General features: G+C 35.9%; 1 protein-coding gene across 9 annotated transcripts in view; it reads left to right on the top strand.

Moving 5' to 3' along the window:
• Positions 1-24,558, top strand: part of atad2b (ATPase family AAA domain containing 2B) — a 199,220-nt gene that overhangs the window by 51,880 nt on the left and 122,782 nt on the right. For 8 of the 9 annotated variants that reach the window (XR_015517405.1, XR_015517406.1, XR_015517407.1 and 5 more), the window contains 2 exon segments: positions 860-1,045; positions 20,800-20,935. Coding sequence is in view for 3 of the 9 variants with exons in the window: in NM_001365966.1 (NP_001352895.1) it covers positions 860-1,045; positions 20,800-20,935 (322 nt within the window). In the remaining 6 variants the exon portion in view is untranslated. 9 annotated transcript variants of the gene reach the window in all.

Raw genomic sequence — 24,558 nt, forward strand, 5'->3', positions numbered from 1 at the left:
GCACCACTCGCATTGACAGGTGAAAATTCGTTCTACCTGCTTACACTGTAGACATGAGGGCACAGATCTGATTCATATTGGATACATTTCCAAAAATAACAAGGCCTAAATCTGATTTGAATAAATGGGAATCCATGTGATTTGTTTCTGCTTACATGTTCATGGGCCATATCTGATCTGCGCCACATGGGAAAAAAAAAACGGAATTGAGTCCGAATTGAGGACCATGCATCGTAAATGCAGCCATGTAATGCTGCTCTGAGGAGTGTTATATAACACACAACATATAAAGTATCATATAAAGTATCATATATTATTATTATTATTATTACTTTTTTTTTATATATAAAAGCAAACCTGAAATTGTGGGTGTGTAATGTCATTAGCATGAACACACTGTGTCAATACTTGAAAATTGCTTATTTCTCTGGATTTGAACATTCTTTAAAACATTCAGTAAAATATAAAACAATATTGGAGTGGTTTTAAATATTTTAATTTAATTTTGTGCCCTTAAATTAAACTATATTTAGTTCTAACAAATATTAAAATGCATTGTGGACAAAAGGGACCGTGACAATTGAAAATATTGGCATACAAAATGAATAAATCAGTGAATTTCTGAGCCTTTCTTGCATGTTATTTGTAATAAGTGCTCTTTTAATCAAACAAATTGTGCATGTTGTGCCTTTTAATGAAAATATAACTAGTTCTAACAAATAAAATCCATTGTTTTAAAGAAGAAACTGTGACAATGGAAAATTTTGGTAGCACATGCAAAGGAATAAATCAGTGAAAACCTCAATGCTGAGCCTAGCTTGGGTGTTATTTGTAATTAGTGTGTGTTTGTGTCCCGTAGGTGTTTCGTGAGGCTCGGCGGTGTGTGCCCAGCATCATCTACATGCCTCACATCAGTGCCTGGTGGGAAGCCATCAGCGAGACGGTGAAGAGCAGCTTTCTCATGCTGCTGCAGGATGTGCCCTCGTTCACGCCGCTCCTCATCCTCGCCACAGCAGAGAGCGTCTACCAGCAGCTCCCTGATGAGGTGACCGCTCTAACCCAAATACATTGCATTGTGTTACAGATACACTAGATTGTGCATCGTGTATTGTGGAGAAAAGTGGTACTTTGATAAAGATGAGGTGATTTTTTTTCACCCTGTGAGAAGTTATGCAGGAATAGGTTATATGCATGGAGGTTAGGGCTGCACGATATTGGAAAAATTTGACATTGCAAAATTTTATCTTCCTCTATGATATATATATTGCGAAAGAAATACTATTCGACCAGATTACTTAAATAGCTCTATTTAGAAAGTCATTCATTTAGATTGATTTGCAGTCGAGTAAAATATACAACCCCAAATCAGAAAAAGTTCTTACTGCATCAAGAATCATCATTCAGCTACAGCATTATCACCACTTGGCCTCAGGACCACTTTGGCAAACCTTTGTCTAGTACCACAATACATAGTTACATCTACAAATGGCCGTAAAAATCGTATTTTGCTTAAAGGAAGCCCTATGTTAACAGTGTCCAGAGCCGTCATTTATCCATAAACTATTTTCCTAATTGAACAATAACAATATATATTTGTTAATTCATCCAGATTTAAAAGAGTACCCCAACAATGACTGAAACCACAAGAATTAGAGGGTCTATTAAATGACATAACATTTTCGGCTGAAAAATTTTCGGTGGCCAAGAATCTCTAATATCAACACACTTTTAGATTCCCATTGTTGCACATTTCTGCTGTGTGATAAAATGCTTTCATTTATAGCTTCTTTTTGTCCCCGTTAAAAGTACAATATGCCAGAATAACCATTGTTTGGATTTTTTTCTAGTTAAAAATCATGGTTGTTTCACCAAATATTGTTTTCTTAACTCTAAAATCATTAATATTGTTTTTTTTTGTTATATTTGTAAAAATTATTACCACGTTGAATCTCTGCAAAAATGACATCTTTATTGTTAGTTTAAGCAATTGTTATTTCATGCTGTAATCTTAACTATGAATTGTAAATTGAGATATACTGAAATTTCCCAGCGGTCTCTTACATTTTTTTTGTGTGTGTGTGCATGCATATATACAGAATTAATAGCCCTTTTGTATATTTTTCCAATTTTTGCTTAATGGCAAGAAGATTTTCAACACATTACTAAACATAATAGTTTTAATAAGTCGTTTAGAATAACTGATTTCCTTTCTCTTTGCCATGCAGACAGTACATAATATACTTATGCTTTATATATATATATATATATATATATATATATATATATATATATATATATATATATATATATATATATATATACATACATACATACATATATATATATATACATACATACATATATATATATATATATATATATATATACATATACACACACACACATACACACACACACACACACACACACACACACACACATTTATATATATATATATATATATATATATATATATATATATATATGTTCGGCTGCTCTTCTCCAAGGCCTGACCTGTCCCCGTTGTTCAGGCTACTTTTTTCTAGTCTTTTTCTTTAGCACACCAGGAGCATTAAAATAATTTCTTAAAGCCATGTCAGGAAGAGCATGCGAGAGGAGAAGTCTTTAAAATAAAAGCGGGAGCCAGAGGGTTGGAAGGCAGCGATAAGTAATGCAGAAGTCACACACAATAAAGAAAACACTCTCCATTAATTATGCTGACAGGGAGTCACTCTGGCAGCGCTGCGCTTTCACCTCACAATCCGGCATCAAGCGCCTCCAGCGGCTCCTGCTGTGCGCCCCATGCATCCCAGGGTGCATTGCTGGGCGATTGCTGATTGGCTGGTGGCGAAGCCCTTGATCATAGCCCCTGCTGAAGAGACTGATGCCCACCAGGAGGGCATGAGAGTGTTTAGAATAAAAGCATTAATGTTATTGACAGCCCCGCAAGGTGTGTTCATTAAAGCCAGGCTGGCTCCTCTGAGGAAACACACATGTTTAATTGATAGCAGACGAGGATGGCTTGGTTATTTTACCCTCTCTGTGGCACCGGGTTTCTGTCACCCTTGTGTTTTTTTTTTTGTTTTCTCATTTGCTTTGGAGATTTGACTCCACTTTGAACATTGAAGGGCTGCTTTGAGAGACCCCTGCGGTGTGTGGAGTTTGAAATTCAGGCTATATGACAACGTTTGGATTGTGAATCTGAGGTCGGCGCTGATGATTCGATTCAATTCATGTTTATATTTGTATCTTATTTTAGAACGGTTTAGAGGATTGTGACAAGGAATAAAAATAATTCAAAGAATCAAATAATGCAGGTAAACAAATGATTTGCAGATGCAGTCATTTGTAGGTTGATTTTGCAAAACATAAAACAATTGTATCGTATAATATATATTAATCGAGATTTATTGCATTATGCACAAAAATCAATAATGGTTTTGCAGGAAGTGCAATAAGGATTTTTTTTAAAAATTGTCTGAACAAGAAAAACAAACAAACAATGTTTTAGCAGTTAAAAATTTTTAAATCTCAAATCAAATGGTGTAATCAAATTAAATTTGCAACCAAAGACCAAAGGTAACAAAGAAAATTAGTAATATTAGTAATAGAAATTACAGGCCCTATCATACACCCTGTGCGATAAGGTGCAAGACGTGCTTGTTGCAATTTGTTGCTATTGTCAGACCAGCGCAACCCTAATTTTCCTGTTTTGTGTCACGTTGTTTAAATGACAAATCCCTTTGCTCCACTTTGTGAACTCATGGGTGTGCAGCTCTAGAATGGAGGTGTGTTTAGGCACATTAAATTTAATCTTTAGTAAATACAAAAACTACATCATTTTTTTGTGATGTCTTACTGTTGGAATGCGTAATTTCATGTAAACATTTGAAATTATATGATAATAATATTATTATTATTATTAATAATAATTCTAATAATAATAATAATAATTATTATTATTATTAGATGTTATGTTCACTAAAATTAATAATTAAAGAAATGTAGTCTGAAAATATTTGTAATTTTTTAATTAAATTTATTTTTTAGTAAATACAAAAACTAAATTTTATTTTTTTGTGATGAGTTGCTGTTGGAATGCCTAAATTCTTGCAAGCATTTGAAATTATTGATTTTAATATTATTATTATTAATATTATTATTATTATTATTATATTTTTATAACATTTAAAAAACAAAAGAAATGATACTATGGTCAAATTAATATTCATAAAAATAATAATACTAGTCATAATAAGAACAATGTTGATAATAATAATAATTAATAATAATAATAATAATAATATTTATTATTATTTCACAGTACAGTTACAAAATAATTTCTTCAACTTTTCATTCTCAAAAGACAAGTGTTTTTTGTTGTTGCCAACAGCTGTTGTTGACATTCCTGCTTTTAGTTTTATGCTTGGTTTTCTTTTAGTCTTAACTTGTTCTATCAATTCATGTTAAGCAACACTCTTACACCCGCTGTTCAAAAAAGCTTCAGTGTATCCTGTGACGTCTCAGGAGGGCACTGTTCCACCACGATAATGCACTGCCTCAATTTTGCTCCAGAAAACCACCTTTTCCTGATCTAATCTGTTCCTGATGGATACAATCAAATCTCCTTCTAATATATGCTGTTTTCGCTCTAAAATGGGTTGTAGGATTGAAGTGAAATGGATTGCGGATGTCGTTTCATGTTGACTTCAGCCTCCAATTTTGACAACCGCAAAAGATCTGAAATGGCTTTGAGTGGTGAAGTGGGCAAATTCTTAAAAATCGACTGTTTGAATCCACAAAAGCTTGTTCTCGCTTTGAAACGGATCCCAAAGCCCCTTCAGTGCAATCGTAGCATCGTCTCTCTGAATCGTACCACCCTTACCTTGGTGTGAGAGTTGTCTCTTCATCCGGGCAGGGGGTCCTGTGCTAAAGCCGCAATCAATACTGGAGCTTCACAGTAACAGCACAAGAGCTCCCGCGGTCAGATTCTCCTTCAGAATAAACCATCGTGGCCTCTCCCACTCATGAACACTTGAAACTCGGACCTCTGAGATTCACAGATGCTGAGTTTGTGCGCCGAATTCTGAAGGATCAGGAAGTGTTTGGCCTTCACTGATGTCAGCGGGTAGCCGTGTGAAGTTGCGGTAGTCATGCTTTAGTAGAAGATGGAAATGCACTTTCCTGTGCAAAAAAAAAAAAGTGACTCGAGCAAACTTTTTAAAGCGTCCCTAGGGGGGTAAAGTGCAGGTGCTTGAAGGGATGCTTCACCACACGTTAAAAATTTACTGTTAACTTACTTGCACTGAGGTCATCCAAGATGTTGGCAAGTTTTTTTTTTTCTTTTCTTTTTTTTTTCTGAAACTGGTTCTTGGTGATTCGTGTATTGCAAGTCAATAGTATTATTGCTATTAATAGCCATTACTGTGAGATTTTTTTTAAAAAGCCTATAAGGGACTGCAAAACTATTACTCATATTATGCTTAGATAGTATCTTCATTATAGAAAAAATATGGACGTAGTGTCTGTGACGTCACCCATAGGTTTTTGAAGAGCTATAAGTGGGCCACAGCAGTGGCCACGCCCTTAATTATGCAGATTTCATTCATTAATTTATTTATTCAATCGTTCATTTTCTTTTCAGCTTAGTCCCTTTATTAATCAGGGTCGCCACAGTGGAATGAATATGATATGTTGGATACATATACTAAATGGCATTGGGAAACTACCCATTGTGCCACCATTTCACCATTATGCAGAATTTTAAGGCTTAGTATAAATTAAATGGATGATTTAAAAAAATGGATACAAAATAATCCTCTTACAGTTGTCACGAAGGGTAATAATAGCTATCCACTACCTGACAAAAGTCTTGAGGAAAAAGGAATTTAGGAAAAAAAAAAAATAACTTGACTTCTAATTGATCATAGAAGTCGCTTATTACGCTTATTTTACCACAATAAAAAATTATCATCTTTTGATTTAAAATTATTTATTAGGACAAAAAGGTCTGACTACTTGGACATAAGTCTTGTCACTTAACAGAAATAATGTACAGTATAGAATATAAAGTCATGCTGCAGTGGAAAATGAATTAATATTGTGTATGACTCCCATGAGTTTGGAGGACTGCAACCATACATCTCTGCAATGACTCAAATAACTGATTAATAAAGTCATCTGGAATGGCAAAGAAGCGTTCTTGCCGGACTCCCAGAGTTCAAGATACTTTGGATTCATCTTAACCCTAACCCTAACGCCAGACATGCTCTACAATGTTCATATTCGGTGACTGGGCTGGCCAATCCTTGAGCACCTTGACCTTTTTTGCTTTCAGGAATTTTGATGGCTAAAGTATGAGGAGCGCTATCCTGCTTAAGAATTTGCCCTCTCCTTTGGTTTGTAATTTAATGGGCAGCACAAATGTCTTGATACCTCAGGCTGTTGATGTTGCCATCCACTCTGCAGATCTTTTGCATGCCCCCATACTGAATGTAACCCTAAACCATGATTTTTCCTTTACCAAACCTGACTGATTTCAGTAAGAATCTTGTGTCCATGAGGGTTCCAGCAGGTCTTCTGCTGTATTTCTGATGATTGGGATGCAGTTCAACAGATGATTTATGGGGAAAATCTACCTTCTGCCACTTTTCCAAATGATCAACTAGAAGTCAAGTTGTTATTTGTTGGTCTTACAACTGGGATCAATGACAAGACTTTTGTCGCCTGGTGTATACACCAAAGTAGTAACCATTATTGATAGAAATTTAAAAAGCATGCCAGAGAATGCAAAATTAACACTAATACTAGACCCAGACAGAATCTGGACCATAGACTGTAAAAAAATAAAATAGAATAATGGATATAGTGTTCATGATGTCACTTGTCGAGTTGTAAAAAAATGCACCCCCTTCACAATTGTCACAAAGTGTAATATTAGATATATACACCAAAATGGTAAACATTACTGTGAGAATTAAAAAGAAAGCATATCAGGGAATGCAAAATACATACTCATACTAAGCCCAGATGCACTCTAATCCAAAGACTGTAAAAAATATATATATATATATGGACATAGTGTCCGTGACGTCACCTGTGGGTTTCTGAAGAGCGCAAATAAAGCAACAAGTGGGCGGTAGCAGTGACTACACCTTTAATTATTCAGAATATTAAGGCTTAATATAAATGAAACGGATGCGTTTTTTAAAAAAATCACCCCTTCACAGGGGTCCGTTCTTCGTACGTGGATTACTCAGTTAGCTGGATTTGGATATTGACGTTTTGACACGATCCAGGATCGTTTCGTTCTTCAAAGCTGATCCGAGAGTTGTTGTCATAGCAACAGTTCTGCTAGCTTAATCCTGATCGGGAGCAGGTTCAATTTATATAAACAGGATTAGATCGGCTCAGTTCAAGCAAAGATAATAGAGAAAGTATGTACCGAATTCTGATATTTTCTTACACTAGTAGTTATATACACTTGGGAAAATAGTAATAGTAACTATTTTTATATATATATATATATATATATATATATATATATATATATAAAGTTATAGTTATTAATAAAATAAATAAAGTTATACATATTAATAAAACGTATGCAATCTGCACTCTCGAAATGAAAGTACAAAGACTGCCACCTGCTGGTGCAAAGAGAAAACATATGAACTTTTTAGATCATTTTAGTACAATTTGTGTATAATAGAAATGCACAATGTGTGACTTTTAAAAAAAAATAAATTATACATTAATGCAGTCATAAACATGTTTTGACAGTTAATATGCCAGTGATTATGCTTAACAATAGTTGCAGACGCCTTTACTAATATCAAAATGCTTTTGAAAACATCCAGTTATTCCATACAGCGATTAAAAAACGGCTACTATAATAAAGAAAATCTTTTCTAAATGTAGAACTAAATACACAGATATGCATTAAAATACATGATGAATACTCTTGACACATGAAAGAGTAAAGCCTGCAGCTCACAACAAATGTGGAAGGTTATTGTGAATCATATTTAACAAGCCGTTTACTGCTAATTTGATGTAATTTTGCTCACATGGATAATTGAATATTAATCAGATGATGTCATCACGCTGCTGTGCCGTCAGCCAATCGTTGCACTGCTGATCATGATTTCGAGGATCGATAGATATGTCCTTCACAACACACGCAGCGATCTCAGATCAGTTTATCCTGACATTCTAATCTGATTCGCGAACTTGTTTGAAGAACCAAATTAGCGAGAGATCAGTTATCAAGATTAAAAGATCCAGGATCTGCCAAATCATCTTAGATCATTTAAGTGAGGTACGAAGAACGGACCCCAGTTGTCACAGGATAATATTAGCTTTATGAACCAAAATTGTTTTTGGTAGCAGGCTTCAAACAATTTTTTCATGCTGTAAAGTTTATTAAATTTTTGCATTTTAACATAGGAGTCAATAAAAATTTGCTCTGTTTTGGAGCCAGCCTCAGAGGTCTTTCGATGTATTGCAGTTATTGTCACTTAAGTTTTAGCTTTACAAGGGAGGGCAAGAAGTTGTCGCTTAAACTGGTCACACAGAAATGCACAGATTTTTTTTAGCCCATCATTGAGTTTATTTACTTATTTACTAAATGTGTGTAAATATCTTTTTATTCAGTTTTTACATAAAACTCAGTGATATTATTGACTAACATGCAAATGTTTGCATTGGACTAATTTTGTTGCGAAATCCTGGCCACCTTGATAATCACACAGAATTGTACTATTAAAGCACCCAATAGCAATATTAAACAGCAATATTTTACTCCTCAAGTTGATATAAAGGGAGTAAACTAGTTTCATTAGCTCACCTTTTTATATAAACCTTAAACTTTTTTTTTGTGCCTTTCTTTAAGTGGCTGGTTAATGCAAGTACTTTACATCAGCTCATTAATTTTCAGAACCATTTCCTCCTTTCCATCACTGTTGGAGGAACACCAGTGCTGAATGAGTTGGCACAAATCTGCATCAGAATCATATTTAGCCTTTTATTGACTATTTTATTATTCACCCAGGACCACAGTTTCAGATCTTCTTCTTTATCTTCTGTTAAAGGAAAAGGTTTCCTGAGAGTTGGCCTTAGAGTTAATTAACAATTAACAGCTAATGTACATTTTCATGTGAGCTATTATTATTATTATTATTATTATTATTATTATTATTATTATTATTATTATTATTATTATTATTATTATTATTAAAAATAATAATAATAATAATAATAATAATAATAATAATAGTAATAATAAATTATTCAGATGTTAAAGAGGTTTTCTTTTTGGCAGGAAACCAAGGAGCCATTAAAGCTCTTGTTTTGTTGGGAACAGCTGGTCTATAAGCACTTGTCATTACAAGTTTGGGAAGACATTTGGTGCGTGTTGTTTTCCCCAGTGCAGCTTACCAAGCATCTCTATATCGTTGCTCATGAAGTTCATGAAGTTCATGTGATGCAGCATTTACTGTGAATTAATTAATCGGATTTAGAAGTGATGTGAAGTATGTCCGTGGTCCACAAAACAAGTAATAATTTCTACATCATCCAAAAACTGAATAAGCGTTCCAATGAAGGGTTGGAACAATATTTGACCAAGATACAACTGTTTAAAATTTTATAATATATTTGAGGAAAAAAAAAAAATTGGTGATATAATCCTTTATAATGTTGTCTAAATAAAGTGCATATTACTTATCCAAAATTAAAGGTGCAGTAGGTGATCTGCCACAACACTAACCGACTTGAATTTAGACTTTAACTGTGTACCTTTTTCTCATTTGTTATATAATGGCAGCTCATGGTTGTCCTACTTAAAACACACTCACATACACATCACCATACAGTAGCTTAGTACCAATTTCCCCTATACACCTCAAATAGGTCTTAAGTGGAAAGAAATTGACCGCACTTTGACTTGAGTTTTAAAAAGGTCCATTAGCCTAAAGCATTTCTGCATTAAGAGAAGCCCAAATATGCAAAGTAGAAGCTAGGAAACAGTTTGCGCTGGCCCTGGGCTTCTGGCACATTCACTGAGACAGCTGTCCTCTCTGCGGCACTGCGCGTCAGGGGTGAGGCCTGCGATAAATTCTGAAGAAATGGGAACAAAATAAGCAGTACAAATCTCTGGTTCCCTCACATTTCTTAAAGTGAGTGATGTGGGGACAGATTTGCATCTGTAAGCAGCATCTGCAGCGGTGGTGGGTGGCATGGAGCACAGGAATGGAGGTACGTGCCCTTGTGCCCGGCTGAGGGAGGGGTTTTGGCTCATGCTAGTGTGTGCAGGAGGGATGCCAGCAGTCGGATCCAGCAGTGTGAGGTTACACCTCAGCATACACTTGTTAGTTTACTAACTGTATCGAGCAGCCTGGTGTCGATTTTAGCTCTTTGTGTCATTTTGTTTTTTTAGTGGGTTCAGCATGGATTAAACAGAAGATTTAGAGTTATTATCGCATATCTATATGATTTTATATATATATATATATATCTGTCCCTTTGTTTGAGAGTTGATGTAAGTTTTTGACTCTTCTAAAGCATAACAATACTAAAATACGTTTGTAAATATTTAAGAAGCACGCATTCTTAAAAAACACAAGAAAACATCTTGTTTATCTATGTGTTACATGCAGGACCGTCTGTCAATGTTTTAGTCCCTTTACCTCACCCAACCGCAGTTCAGCCAATTATATTTTAGCACCTCAGGTTGCCTTTGTGGAAAGTAGCACATTTCCTTCATTCAGTCTGTCAGGAAGGTTCTCACGCTGCTGATAGTGTCATCAATCTGGCAACCTGCGCTTGCATGGAGTCGTCAGAGGAGGGGCCGAATAAACAAGTGTTTTGAACTAGTAGTGCAATACCTAGTTGAATCACTGAGTGACAGACCTACATACTGTACCTTTAAACTGGTAAGGGAAGGTCTGGAACAATCAACCTCCATACATGTGTACATACCTCTTGTGTAGCTGCTGATTGATTTGGGTGACTAATTAAAGCTGTGGTCACACTAGATTTTGAGCATGCGAAATTCTGTCATATGGCACTGTGAAAAGGGGCGGTACTAAACAAGATGATTAGAAATTGCAAAAGCGAGTGATTGCTCCATATTTGACACTTTTGTAGAGAGGTCATGCTTTGATCTTCTGTTGGTTTCACGCAATCTGTTGATGCGATTTTTGTAGGTCAGAGTTCACCAAGCTTGAAACATGTCACACGACCTTGCGTTTCCGGTCTGCCACATTCACAAGAGAATGAATGGAAGTTAATGAGGTGTTTTAATCTGTAATTATATGTTCAAAGATGGGGATGTATATTTAATGCTTTTTGAAATGTTTGTGTGATTTTTATTTATTTATTTTTTGTGCCCTGAGGAAGGGTTGTTAGCCGAAACGCATAGGCATTTATTTTATTTCATAAAATGTTCTTCTTTATTACAAGTCTTCCTGGAGTTTAATATTTTTAAACATATTTTAATGATGATCAAACAAAAGTTTTATGGTTAATATTACAAATCAATATGACTGTGTATTATTATTTTGATTATTTTAAGCTACAATTCTCGCTATAAATAAACCATTAACTAAGACTTTGGCTTGATAAACTACCAATTTACTATGTACTAATGCTTAGTAAGGTTGGGTGTAGATATTAGGTAGGATAAGGATGTACAATCATTTATTTTTTAAATTGGAGATTAAATTTTGCCACTCGTAAAATTGACTGTGTTGGGTAACATAAATCAACACGCTAGCCAATTTGGCAGGTGATGGTTCATTAATTATGTTCTGTGATTTTGCAGATTATCTCTATCAGATCACTTCTCTATAGGGAGTTTCAAACTAAAATAAAGAGTAAAGTAGGTCACGCATTGTGTGAAATGCCAGATGTTTTGAAACCATGAGTTACTAATATACTGGCCTTTGAATTCCATTCCCTTTGCCTTTTTTGAAAAACCTCAATAAAACGCCATTAATGTAATTTTTTGACCATACTAAATGAAAACTGTTTATCAAAGTAACGAATATAAAGTGTTTATGCAGTTTGTAGTATATTGTGTGATATCAGACACTGAAAACTTTTTTTTTTAATGCTTTTTTGTGGTTTAATATTCAAAGACACTAATCTACGTCATCATTTGATTAGGCAAACATTTCAGTCAAAATTTGTCAAATATGTATCATTCTGTATTATTTTGCTAATTCAGTTTTAAATGGAATTATTTATGTATGTCTGCTATGTGGAATTTTTATGCTGTGTTCACACCAGACGCGGACTGTGTGAATAAATCATGATGTTTGTGCGTAAATAGATGCATGAACATTTTGGGTTTTCTTGTTTTTAATTGTGCGTCAAATTTGCTTAATTTGCATCAATTTCACTTCACAATAAACGTGGATTTGTATCATGGGTGGGGTTTCTGTCTGCCCAGTGACTAGCTTTTTTATTAATTAGCTAACGTGGATTTTGTTGAAAGTAGCTGTGTTTATGTGCTTTTATGAAGGTTAAAAAAACAGTGTAGATTTGTTCGGCGCCTTTTCGAGTCTACTAGATCCTTTCAAAAGAGCACCAAGCTCTGTGAGTTCATTAACTCCTCCAGAAACTATACCTGGATGATGGAAGCTTTCAGCGGTGCTTCTGACTGAGCCAAACCCAGTTTGATGAACTGTTGTTTCGTGTCGGCAAGTGGATTTCCCCTTTGGACACTAATGTCATGCGCTACATCATAATCACTCCTCTACAAGACCAAGCTCATGATTGGCTAACGCGGCGCGAATGTCCACTGAAGTTCAGATCTTCCAGCTCGAGCGATACGCGTGTTAAGTACGTCAAACACACAAAATGTTCAACTCGTGCCGCTTCATTCATGCAAAATGTGCCGCATGTCTATTCGCGTCCTTGCATTGACATGTAAATCCCTCGAAGTTTCAGGAGAGAACCCTAGACTTCCCACTCCCCAAACACTTCCTCCAGCTCCTCCGGGGGAGATCCCGTTGTGTTCCCAGGCCAGCCAAGAGACATAGTCCCTCCAGCGTATCCTGGGTCTTCCCTGAAGCCTCCTCCTGGTGGTACATGCCTAAAACACCTCCCTAGGTTAGCGTCCAGGAGGCATCCAAAACAGATGCCTGAACCACCTCAGCTGACTTCTCTCAATGTGAAGGAGCAGTGGCTCTACACTGAGCTCCTCACCCTTTATTTACGGGAGTGAAGGACACTAATTTCGGCCTGAGTGCCTGAGATCTTGTTTTTTCAGTCATGAGTCAAGACCCAAAGCTCATGGCCATAGGTGAGAGTAGGAACATTGATTGTCCGGTAAATCGAGAGCTTTGCATTTCGGCTCAGCTCCTTCTTTACCCCAATGGACCGTTACAGTGACCACATTACTGCTGCCGCTACACCAATCCAACTGTCAATCTCACGTTCATGGCCTCAGACTTGGAGGTGCTGTTTCTTATCCCAGCCATGTCACACTCGGCAGCAAACCGAAAAAAAAAAATGTGTTATTTATTTTAATTATTTATTAGTTTGGTTGGTTTTAAATGGTTTTAAACAACCCCTCCTTGATTTACTTGTATACCTAATTTTTGTGCTCAAAAATATTGTGTTACGAAAGCAAATTACTTTGCACACATCCTTTCACATTGACTTCAAATTTAAATATCACACCAGTTTGCAAATCCCAAGTATTTTCTTTATTCGTCCATAAAGTTTCCTATCTTGTTGTTGTTCATTTGAAGTAAAGATGAAACGCGCATCAATCTGAGAAGGACAGGAAGAGAAAAGAAACTTGTTTTTTTCCACATTTCCTCTAGATGTCTTGTTCTCTGGCGAGTTGAAAGGCCCATTTAGTCTCTCAGCTCCCTGCCTCTCAGAATCTGCATTAGTCTCCAAGGGTTCCATCAGCTCAGAGACAAATCATAAAATCACTACCTGGCTCTTTTTGTAGGCTACTTGCTCTGTTTCCCTTCATCTCTTCTGAGAGTTGGGCCAAAGAAGCCTGAAAGCAACATGAGTGGAAACAAAGAGCAGACAGACGCAAAATAATGCATTTGATGAGAGATTGTCTGGATCTTCAACACCCGCTTATGATTGGAAATTGAACTTAAAGTGCTCTGCGGATCCTCATTATGGAGAAATCCTCTCCTGGAGCCGCTGCCTTGTTGCAATGTTTGGGGAGCCCTGGGGACTTTTTTTAAATGGCTAGGTTTGCGAGTGCTTTCGGATGTTTAAAAGTCTTTAGCCTTTACCTGGATTAATTTGTCCTGATTGCTTCCACCTTCAGAGAAACTTGCTTGAACTTGCAGTGAAGTTTAAATTGCTGATTCAGTAAAAACAGAAGCTCCCAGACTGCAATAATTGGACCGGCGCAGCAAACTTTAGCATGTGAAATTAGAGTTGAATATAGCAATATGGAAGCGCTCATTAAAACACTCTTTTCAATGACACCTGTGACCATGTGCGCCAGACGCCAGCCATTATTTTCAGGTTTTGTTCTCACGCACGAGTCTGTGGCTGTCAGGAAAGATGCGTACATCATCACATTCCTTCTCCATCCTTTCATTACATTTCCTCAAATCGCTCTTCATTAAAGCCTTTTGTTATCCTGCTCTTCTAATTGGACGACTGACGTTAGACATGATTTTGTCAAGTAGGACTTGTTGCCGGATCAGTGTTAAGTCGGATCTGGAGCTAAACGGTGACGAATGCTGATCTCTTAACTGCTTCTATAAATAGAGAAAATGATTGGCTGTGTAACGTTCCCAATGCATTTTGGCTACAGATGAACAAAGACTCTCACTAGGGCTGCACAATATATAATTTCAGCGTGAATATCGCAACGAGTGCATCCATAATAGACGCATCGCAAGATATGCAATGTTGAGTCTGAATTATAGTTGACCAGAATTGCATTTAATTACTGCATTTATACAGAATTTATACAATTTATACTATGGCTAAGAGCTTTTGTCTTATTTTTAGGGTTATTTTTTATTTTTATTTTTAGTTCAACACACAATCAAGATTACTTCAAGTAGGCCACTATTTGCGTGTTTTAAAGAATAACACTTAATTTTGTCTTATTTCTTCTGAAGTTGCAAAACAATATTGTTACTTAATCTAAGAATATTTTAGATTGTTGGACTAGAAACGAGACAAAGCAAAGTAAGCCAAGCATTTTTCGCATTGTGATTTTCATTTTTGCACCTGAATACTGTTTTACTGTGTTCTCACCAGACATGTTATGTGAGAATAATTCACGATATTCACGTGTAAATAGGCGCGTGAATATTTTGAGTTTACTTGCTTCATTTATGCAATTAATTTATGCAAATTTACTTCATTCGCACATCAAATTCACTTCACAAGACGTGAAATTCTCATCATGGGCGGTGCTTCTGTCTGCCCAGTGGCTGTAGTTTCGTTATTAAATGGCTAACATGGATTTTATTGAGATAGTAGCTGTGCCTTTTGTGCTTTAGGAAGGCTGAAAAACAGAGTAGATGTGTTTGGTGCCGTGTCTGAGTGCACTAGAAGTACACCCAGTTCTGTGAGCTCATCAACTCCTCCTGAAAATATACTTGGACGGTTTCCCCTAAGGACACACACTACAGGTGCTACATCATAATCATGTCCACGCGAGAGCAAGCTCCTGATTGGTTTACATGGTGTGAATGTCCGTTAAATTTCAGATTTTTCAACTTGAGCGTTTCATTCATTAAGGGTGTGAAACGGGCAAAACGCTCAATTCGCATTATTTCATTCATGCGAATAGTGCCGCAGGATGTCTGTTTGAGTCTTTGCATTGACTAAATGCTTATTTATACTTCTAAATCAAGCATATTTGTTTTCTTTAGCACAGCTTTTGTGCGGTCGCATAGCCTTCGTGTATTCGTATAATATTTGAGTGTCACTGCATATCAAACCACTACAGAGATATAACTAAAGAAATGGCCACTGTGCTGAGCAAGAGTGCTTCTTACTGAACAGCGCATTATCGATGATGTAAGCGTGTTAAGGCCAAATGCAGTGTGAGTGCAGGCCATCGGGGTAGACGAGATGGTTGTCAAGCGTGCTTCGGCCCTGTTCAAGACAACTGTACATAGTGCGAGTACGCCCTTAGCTACTTGTACTGTGTATTAAGGTAGCTTTCAGAAAAATCAAAACACCAGTAAAGAAACTCGACACAGAGAAACATAGAAACCTCACTGCCAGCTAGCGTTTTGGAAGTGTTATTGCAGATCTACACAAACAGCATGCAGAAGTATAAATGCACGACAACGTGCAAGGCAGGCGCCGTGGGTCGTGTTGATCATTCAACGCAGAAGTATAAACCAGCCTTTAACGTAAATCACTCACGCTTCATGATTTGTCCATGTCTGGTGTGAATGTAACATTAGACACCCCAAAAAAACATCAAATAGTGCTATTCAGACTATCTTGTAATACTGCACTCATATCACAAAACATAAAATATTGCAATTATTAATATGTGATGCATCTTTAAATTTCACATTAATATGAAGCGTGTCTTCAAATACACGCTGCTCAATCGCAGATCTTCTTGTGCGCTCTCAAATAAACACTGCTGAAGTGCGATTTAGTGCATTTATGTAACGAGTATGTCTCCAACATTTATAAGATCTGCTAGGAATATTTATGAATGTCTCCAATTGACATAGAGAGAGGTTTTAATGCGACCTGAATTAAAGTGAAACAGCTATACGTCTTGTTTGCTGGCCTCAAGGATTACGCACCTGTCAGTCAGCACGTCACCTTAAAAGGTTAAACAAATGATGCACAGCACTACTATGGTTAAAGAAAAGTTTGCCCTGTTATAATTCACTTACCTTTTAATATGTTTTGGTGCGATTATCACCCGCTATAAAAAAAAAAAAACACGAATGAATGTTTCGGATGACAAGCTTAAATGTTGCCATGGCAGAATCAATTTTGGCGTGGCACCCCGCCATGAAAGAATGAATGTAGCGGAAACGATGCAGTACATCCCATCACATATCCTGTCCTTCCAGTGTCTACTCTCAATTTAATTGTAATTTATCAACCCTGGAAGTTATTTTAATAACATATTAAATTATTTGAAAAGATTTGTTTTTGATCAGAGTTTTATATACTAAAGGTGTATACATATTTAAAAATTCATTAAACATTAAATACATAGTAATTATAATAAATATTTGTGAAAATATGTTGTTTTACATTTAATCGAAGATCAAATTAATTTAATAGCATCGTAGTTTTCGTAATGTAGTAATGATAAACACTAATAATATTATAGTAAAAAATATAGCTACGTTTAATTATTTTATATATTGTCTCATTTCGTTTTGGTTGATCCGATATGACTTTTTTAGACTAAATATTCAAGAAATAGTGATTCTTTAGATCCAAACATATTTTTGTATACACATTTTTAAGGCTTGAGGGTTAAAATTAAAACTTTAACCATTATTATTATGATTATTATTAATAACAAAGATAATATGAATAATTCATATTAATATTTTCTTCCCTATTCATGGAATTTTGTGGGAAGGCCGACAAAAATTTCCAAATAATTTAATTTATTTTAGCTTCCACTTTATTTTCATCACATATGTTCACACATCATATCAGTTTGTCTTTTTTTTCTGCTTTATATTTCACCCTATAAATACTGTATGTTTACCAGCAAAACTTTCTTTTCGATGCTCAAGCTGAGCAGAACAGCGCTTCACGCCGGGAGGAATATTTTTGAGAATCTGAGTCCGTCATGCACTGTGCTTTCGGGCTAAAAAAAAAAAAACAATGCAATGCAATTGAACAACAAATGCTGTGGGAAAAGCAAACCGACAGGGTTCAACGCCAGCTTTAAATGAGCTTGTATGTTGTCTGCCCCTCTTTTGGAGAAGATGTGTGGTGATTTTTGCTGGAGTCTCTGAGATCTGATCCCTGCTGGTTGGCAGTGTTTGAAGAGCAGTATGGGTATGATGCTCTCCGTGGTGTTTGGCGGCAGATGTTCGCACAGTTTGTGTATGTGCTGAATTTATGAGGCAATGGTTTGAAGACCGCATGAAATAGAAGTTGCGATACTTTTTCTTATTGCTTCACATATACACTCACTGGCCACTTTATTAGGTACACCTTTTTAGTATCAGTTTGGACCCGCTTTTGCCTTCAGTACTGCCTTAATCCTTCATGGCATAGATTCAACAAGGAATATTCCTCTGAGGTTTTGGTCCATATTGACATGACAGCATCACACAGTTGCTGCAGATTAGTCGGCTGCACATCCATGATGCGAATAACCCGTTCCACAACATCCCAAATGTGCTCTATTGGATTGAGCTCTGGTGACTGTGGAGGCCATTTGAGTACAGTCAGTGAACACATTGTAACGTTCAAGAAACCAGTCTGAAATGGTCCGAGTGGCACCCGGTGTGGTCTTCTGCTGCTGTAGCCAGTCCACCCTTAAGGTTGGATGTGTTGACTATTTAGAGATGCTATTCTGCAACAAAAAAGTGGCTGTGACTTGTTTTTGTCTATTTTTTGTTTTTAATTTAAAACTTTTTACTCTTCTTGGGGCAATTCATTCTGACATGGTATGGTGCTTCCGATATACAAAAACACCAAACTTGAGGAAATAAACACCAACACTTAACATCAACAGGGTGTCTGCAGGGTCTTAAAAAGTCTTACATTTTAAAAACACATTTTTAGACCTTTAAAAGTCTTAAATTCACTGAATTATTGTATTGTTGGTCTTAAATTGTTTTTATGTCCTATGTAAAACTACTCCAACAAAAACCCATTCAATCACCAGCAATCCATTTCAGTATACAGTAACATTTCGCAGAGCGTTTTTTATAGCTAATGTTATAATAGCTAATTTAATATCTTTAAAACCAATGTGGTTTAATTATCTTTCTTACAATAAAATTACTTCGAAAGTTCTTCATGTAGACCATATAAGTGGAGGACACTGACCTGGATAGACTGTTGCATGTGGATACATTTGGTTTATTATAGTTTTTAAAGAGCTGATAAGTAATGTTGAAAAAAATGAGTGTATACAACTGGGGTTGTTTGCTTGTTTGACACATTATGTATAATATGACTAAGAAATAGCTAATTAAATATTTGTTAATGAGGCAAGTAAAAATCTTGACCAACCTGTCCATTAATAACGGTCCATTAATAATCCTTAGCATGTAGATCTGTATAAGTCTGAAATATTATTCATAATTGTCCTAAAAAGGTATTAAAAAGTCAGTGAAACCTGTAGAAACCCTGGTCAAGAACAGAAACATAAACAAAAGTAATAATTAAATTAATAATAATAATCAACTACATTTATTACATACCCGAATTGCTACAGGCACAAAAGTAAATTTATAGCAATTTGTGAAACATCTAATTGTCAATTTGCGGATTTAAAGGTATTTAAAGGGGCGGCTCACCCAAAAATAAAAGTGTTGTCTTCATTGAATCACCTTTCACTTGAGTTTCTTTCTTCTGTTGAACACAAAAGAAGATGTTATGAAAAATGGTTGCTTTTGACTTTCATAGTATTTTTTTTTATCCTACTATAGAAGTCTATAGGTGCCATCAACTAGCGTGCTTTAAAATATTATGTTTTGTGATCAACAGAAGGAAAAAAACTCATAAAGGTTTAAAATCACACGAAGGAGAGTAAATGATGAGGTCATTTTCATTTTTAGGTGAACCATCAATTTATTTTTGAATTGTGGTTTGGTGGATCTCATTTGACAGGTTGCCCCACCCTCATGCCATTAAATTTCATCAGAGAGAGGGATGAGATGTTTTTTTGCTAAAAGATTATGAGATGTTTACATAAACTTTGAAAAATGGTTGCTGTTGACTTTAATAATGTTTTTACCCTACTATAGAAATCAATGGGTGCCATCAGCAAGTGCTCTTCAAGACATCATATTTAGTGCTCAACAAAAAGAAAGACACTCATAAAGGTTTTAAATCACATGAGGGAGAGCTTATGATGAGGTGATTTTCATTTTCATGTGAACCATGTGGTTCATGTGAATCATGTGGGTAGCTATTGGTGGATCTTATTTGATTGACAGGCTGCCCCACCCTCATTAAATGTCATCAGAGAGAGAGATGAGATGCAATTTTGCTAAAATATTGTGAGATGTTTACATAAACAATGAAAAATAATGATCTAAACTAATAAAATATGTATATACGTTCCATTTAAAAATGTTTACTTTAGCTTCATACACATTTAGGAGTTTTTTTTTTTTGCTATATTCACTTTAATTTTAAAAAAATGTGTCTTTTTTCATAACTAAACTGTAATTGAGATATTTCTTCCTATTTTTAAATAATTCTTTTTAATTACACAGTCTTTAGTGATTCGCAAAATGCAAGTCAGTTGCATTGAGAACCTTCAGTTCAGTTCTCCAAAAATAACTGATTCAAAAGGGTCAATTATTAAATCTACAGGATTCCTACATGACTGATGATGTGGGTTGTTGTGTTTAATGTTCATTTTTAGGCACAGACTGATTATTTCGCTTTCTAAGACACTGATACAACATTAAAAGCCATGGGTATTTCTGTTTCTGTGTTTTAGTTTTACTCTCAGAAAGCTGGTGGTTGTATTTTATGAATCACCAAGTCTTTAATGTTCTTCTTAAGAAAATCTTTGATGGCCTGAGAGTGAGTAAATCAGCAGTACAGTTTTTTTTTTTTTTTTTTTTACTAATTGTTTATCTTTATTTTGTATTGTTTTTTCAGCTAAAATGCATCTTCAGCCGTTCGTACGGAGAGGTGTTTTGTTTAAGCATGCCAGGAGAAGAAGCTCGCAGGAAATTCTTTTCAGACCTCATTTTGGTGCAGGCAGCCAAAGCGCCACCCCGCAGGAGAAAATCAGGTAAGTGTTTACTGTGATTAATGCAGAGGTATAGATTTATCTGGTCCTGACTGGAGGAAGAACAGTTTTTTTGAAGTGTTATTTAAAGCGGGCATGCACTACCTTTTTTTTTTTTTTTTTTTTTTTTTTTTTTTTTTTTTAAACTCTTCTCTGAGGGTGGAACGGTGGCTCAGTGGTTAGCACTGTCACCTTAGGTTTCCTTAGGGTGCTCAGGTTTCCCTTGAAGTCCGAACACATGCACTACATGCGCTATAAGTGAATTGGCTGAACCAAATTGGCCTTAGTGTGTGTAAATGTGAGAGTGTATGGGTGTTTTCCAGTACTGGATTGTGGCTCGAAGGGCATCCGCTGCTTAAAATATATGCTGGAATAATTGGCGGTTCATTCTGCTGTTGCGACCCCTGAGAAATAAGGGACTAAGCCGAAGGAAATTGAATGAGTGAATGAATGACTCTTCTCTTTGGTCGACTGATGTTATCGACACGATTTTTACATCAGAAAACAGCATACTTAAGAAGTAATAGGCTATTTTCTGCTGATTAGACTCCTCTCATTGAAACGAATTGTTTAAATAGGTATGTGGTGGTATGTAAGCTCAGATGAAAACAGCCACTAATGTGATTGCATATATAGAATTAAAATTTTTGAAGGAATGCTGATGTAAACTTTGTGCATATATTTTTGACAGCCTACATCAGTGGTGTCCAAACTCTGTCCTGTAGGGGCGGTGTCCTGCAGATTTTAGCTCCAACTTATCTCAACACACCTGCAAGGATGTTTCTAGAAAGCCTAGTAAGAGCTAGATTAGCTAGTCCAGGTGTGTCTGATTGGGGTTGGAACTAAACTTTGCAGGACACCGGCCCTCCAGGACCAAGTTTGGATATGCCTGGCCTACATTCTTCATAGATGGACACTGCTTAGACAAAGCAATAGTAAATTCATTGTAACTCACACTTGTGTGGTGCAATATTACTGTCAGATTCAATGTGGTTCATTTCATGAAGTAGTGAACCGCACTTATTTAAATATTTTTGTTTTTAACATTTTATTATTTTACATTCTTCAGGAAACAAAACCTTCACACTGAGTCTCTTAAAAAATCTCAAATAAAAAGATCAAAACAAACTAGAACCTAAAGTTTATTGATAAACTTTGATGTTGGCTTGAGAAAGCCAACGAGACTGCGCTAGGACTAGGAATGGCAGTTGGCAGGAAGCACGGCGGCGGTTGCTAAGTGGTTGCTTGGCAGTTGCTAAAACAATTATGGCATTGTTAGGTGGTTGCTAAGCAGTTGCTAAATGGCAATGCTCGTGTACATGTTTGATCAAATGCTAATACTTAGTAGGCATTTCTAGCTTATGTTATTGCATTTAGATAATCATTCATAGCATGTAGCTAATCGTTATAAGCACTTGGCTTCCATTATCATTGTTACCATGCATAGTACACAGGAAGTCAAATTCATGAGTCAAACAAGCCAATGCCCAGGTCCCTACGATGTTCTGATGTAGACATATTGCTATTTTTAAATGGTTGCTAGGTTATACTGTTTTATTGCTATGGGGACATTTGACAGGTTAGGGATGATACATCAAAGCTTCTTGGCAATATGAGTGATCTTAATCAACCCCAATGTTTCTATGACAGTCTTTATGAGTGTCAAAAACTGGACTTGAACATTATGTATTCCTGGTGTTGGGTTGCGGCTGGAAGGGCATTCGCTGTGAAAAACAAATGCTGGATAAGTTGGCGGTTCATTCCGTTGTGGCGACCCCTGATTAATAAAGGGACTAAGGGAATGAACATTATGCAAAAATGGCTTGCCATAGTAGTAAAAAATATGGAGTTTAAGTCAAAAATGGCTTGCCATATTATAAGAAAAATAATGCTTAAGAATTATTTATTGGAAAACTATAAGTCTGATAAACCTTAAAGATATAGCAACAAAATCTAACGCATCTAAATACAGCTTTTGGCCGAATTTGGGGCTTGTATAATTTTTTTATATGCTCGGATTATAAAAATTTAATATTTAAATTTTTTTATTAAAAAACAATAAGTCTTATAGGCATGAGGAGATATGGCAACAATCTTGAATGTAGAAGGCACATTTTGACCACATTTGGGCCTTGTGACATGAACGGCCTAGGAGGAGATACGTTTGTTTTCAAGGACAGAGTAGTATAACAGTATGTTGACTTTCTCAAGCCAACATAAATACTTAAAGGGTTGCAAATCTAAAGTTCTATCTAAAACATCAACCCAAACAGGGAAAGATTTACTACTACTAAACTAGATTCAGTATAGCACAGATAGTAACAATTGAAATATAATGGGTGGTTGTGGAATTGATGGAGGGGTGTTGTCTGAGTAACACAATCGAGAACCGGTGGGGATGTTTGTGGTGTTAGTAACTGTACCATGGACTGGGTTTAGGGTAGTTACGGTGATCAGACACTATGCTAAAGTTGATGACCGAGGGGGTTGGGGTGCAATTACAGGAGTTTTCCAAAAGAAAAGAGGAAATGGGAGTGTGGCGGGAGATTGATCTGAAATACAGGAGACTCCCGGGAAAATGAGCAGTGTTGGCAGGTATGGTGTAAACTAACCTGGAAACAAAGCTGTTTCTAATTCTGAAAATTAACAAATTGTCTGAATTAGGCGCACAAATCTGAAAACACTTCAGAAGTTTTCAGTCACTGCAGGAGAACCAAACCGATAGCTTGTGTTCTACAGTATTTCTGGAAGAGGTACAATGAATTCTTGTAAAGAGGTCTACTTGGAAATAAAACCATCATCACAATGCCAGACATCATATGCTTACTAGTGATAATTAGTGCTTATTGTGATTGGTTAAAAGATGAATTGTTAATAGTATGTGTTGTTTAAAATATGTCCAACTGTTTTACACACTGATCAGTTTATGTAGAGATATTCTCTGTTCTACTTACTCATGAAAAAATGAATTGAGGCAATTTATAAATCAATAAGTGCACTGCTTTTATTCATCAAATGCTACACATTTCTTTGTAAAATGAAAATATATTTTGTCAAATAATAACATGTACACACCCCTAAACACAATTTTGAACACAATGAAATTTGTTTGGTTACTTTCATACGGTGATCCTTAATCTTTAAAGTACACATGAAATCAAAACTAACCATATTGATTTTGTTAGCTCACATTGCTAGTTTTGTTATGAACAATTTATCGCTGCATGTCAATAAGAAATTAAAAGTTTGCCTTTGTAATCTAAAATTGAATTCGGAAAAATTCTCAGATTATGTATGTCTGAGGTATTGGGGTGTGGCTAACATGCCTAACCACATCCCTCCAACTGTCAGTTTTGAGAACAAACTGAAAGTTTGAGGAGGAGGAGGAGTCTTTTAGGTTGTAAGAACTCTCCCCAAACACTTTTCCAGAGCTTTCTGAATGAAATGCCTACTTTACTACATCCAATCAGCTCGCAGTGCAAAAAACAAGCCACTGTTTTCTCATTTAATATTTCGATTCTTTCCAAACTGCATCACAATACTCAAAAAAAAAAAAATGGTCGAAGCTTCTGGTTCATGCAGACTTTTAAAGCCCCCTTCTGCTGTGAGTCCATGAGAGACGATAA

Source organism: Danio rerio, chromosome 20 (assembly GCF_052040795.2).
Source record: "Danio rerio strain M-AB ecotype USA chromosome 20, GRCz13ab, whole genome shotgun sequence".
Lineage (NCBI taxonomy): Eukaryota > Metazoa > Chordata > Actinopteri > Cypriniformes > Danionidae > Danio > Danio rerio.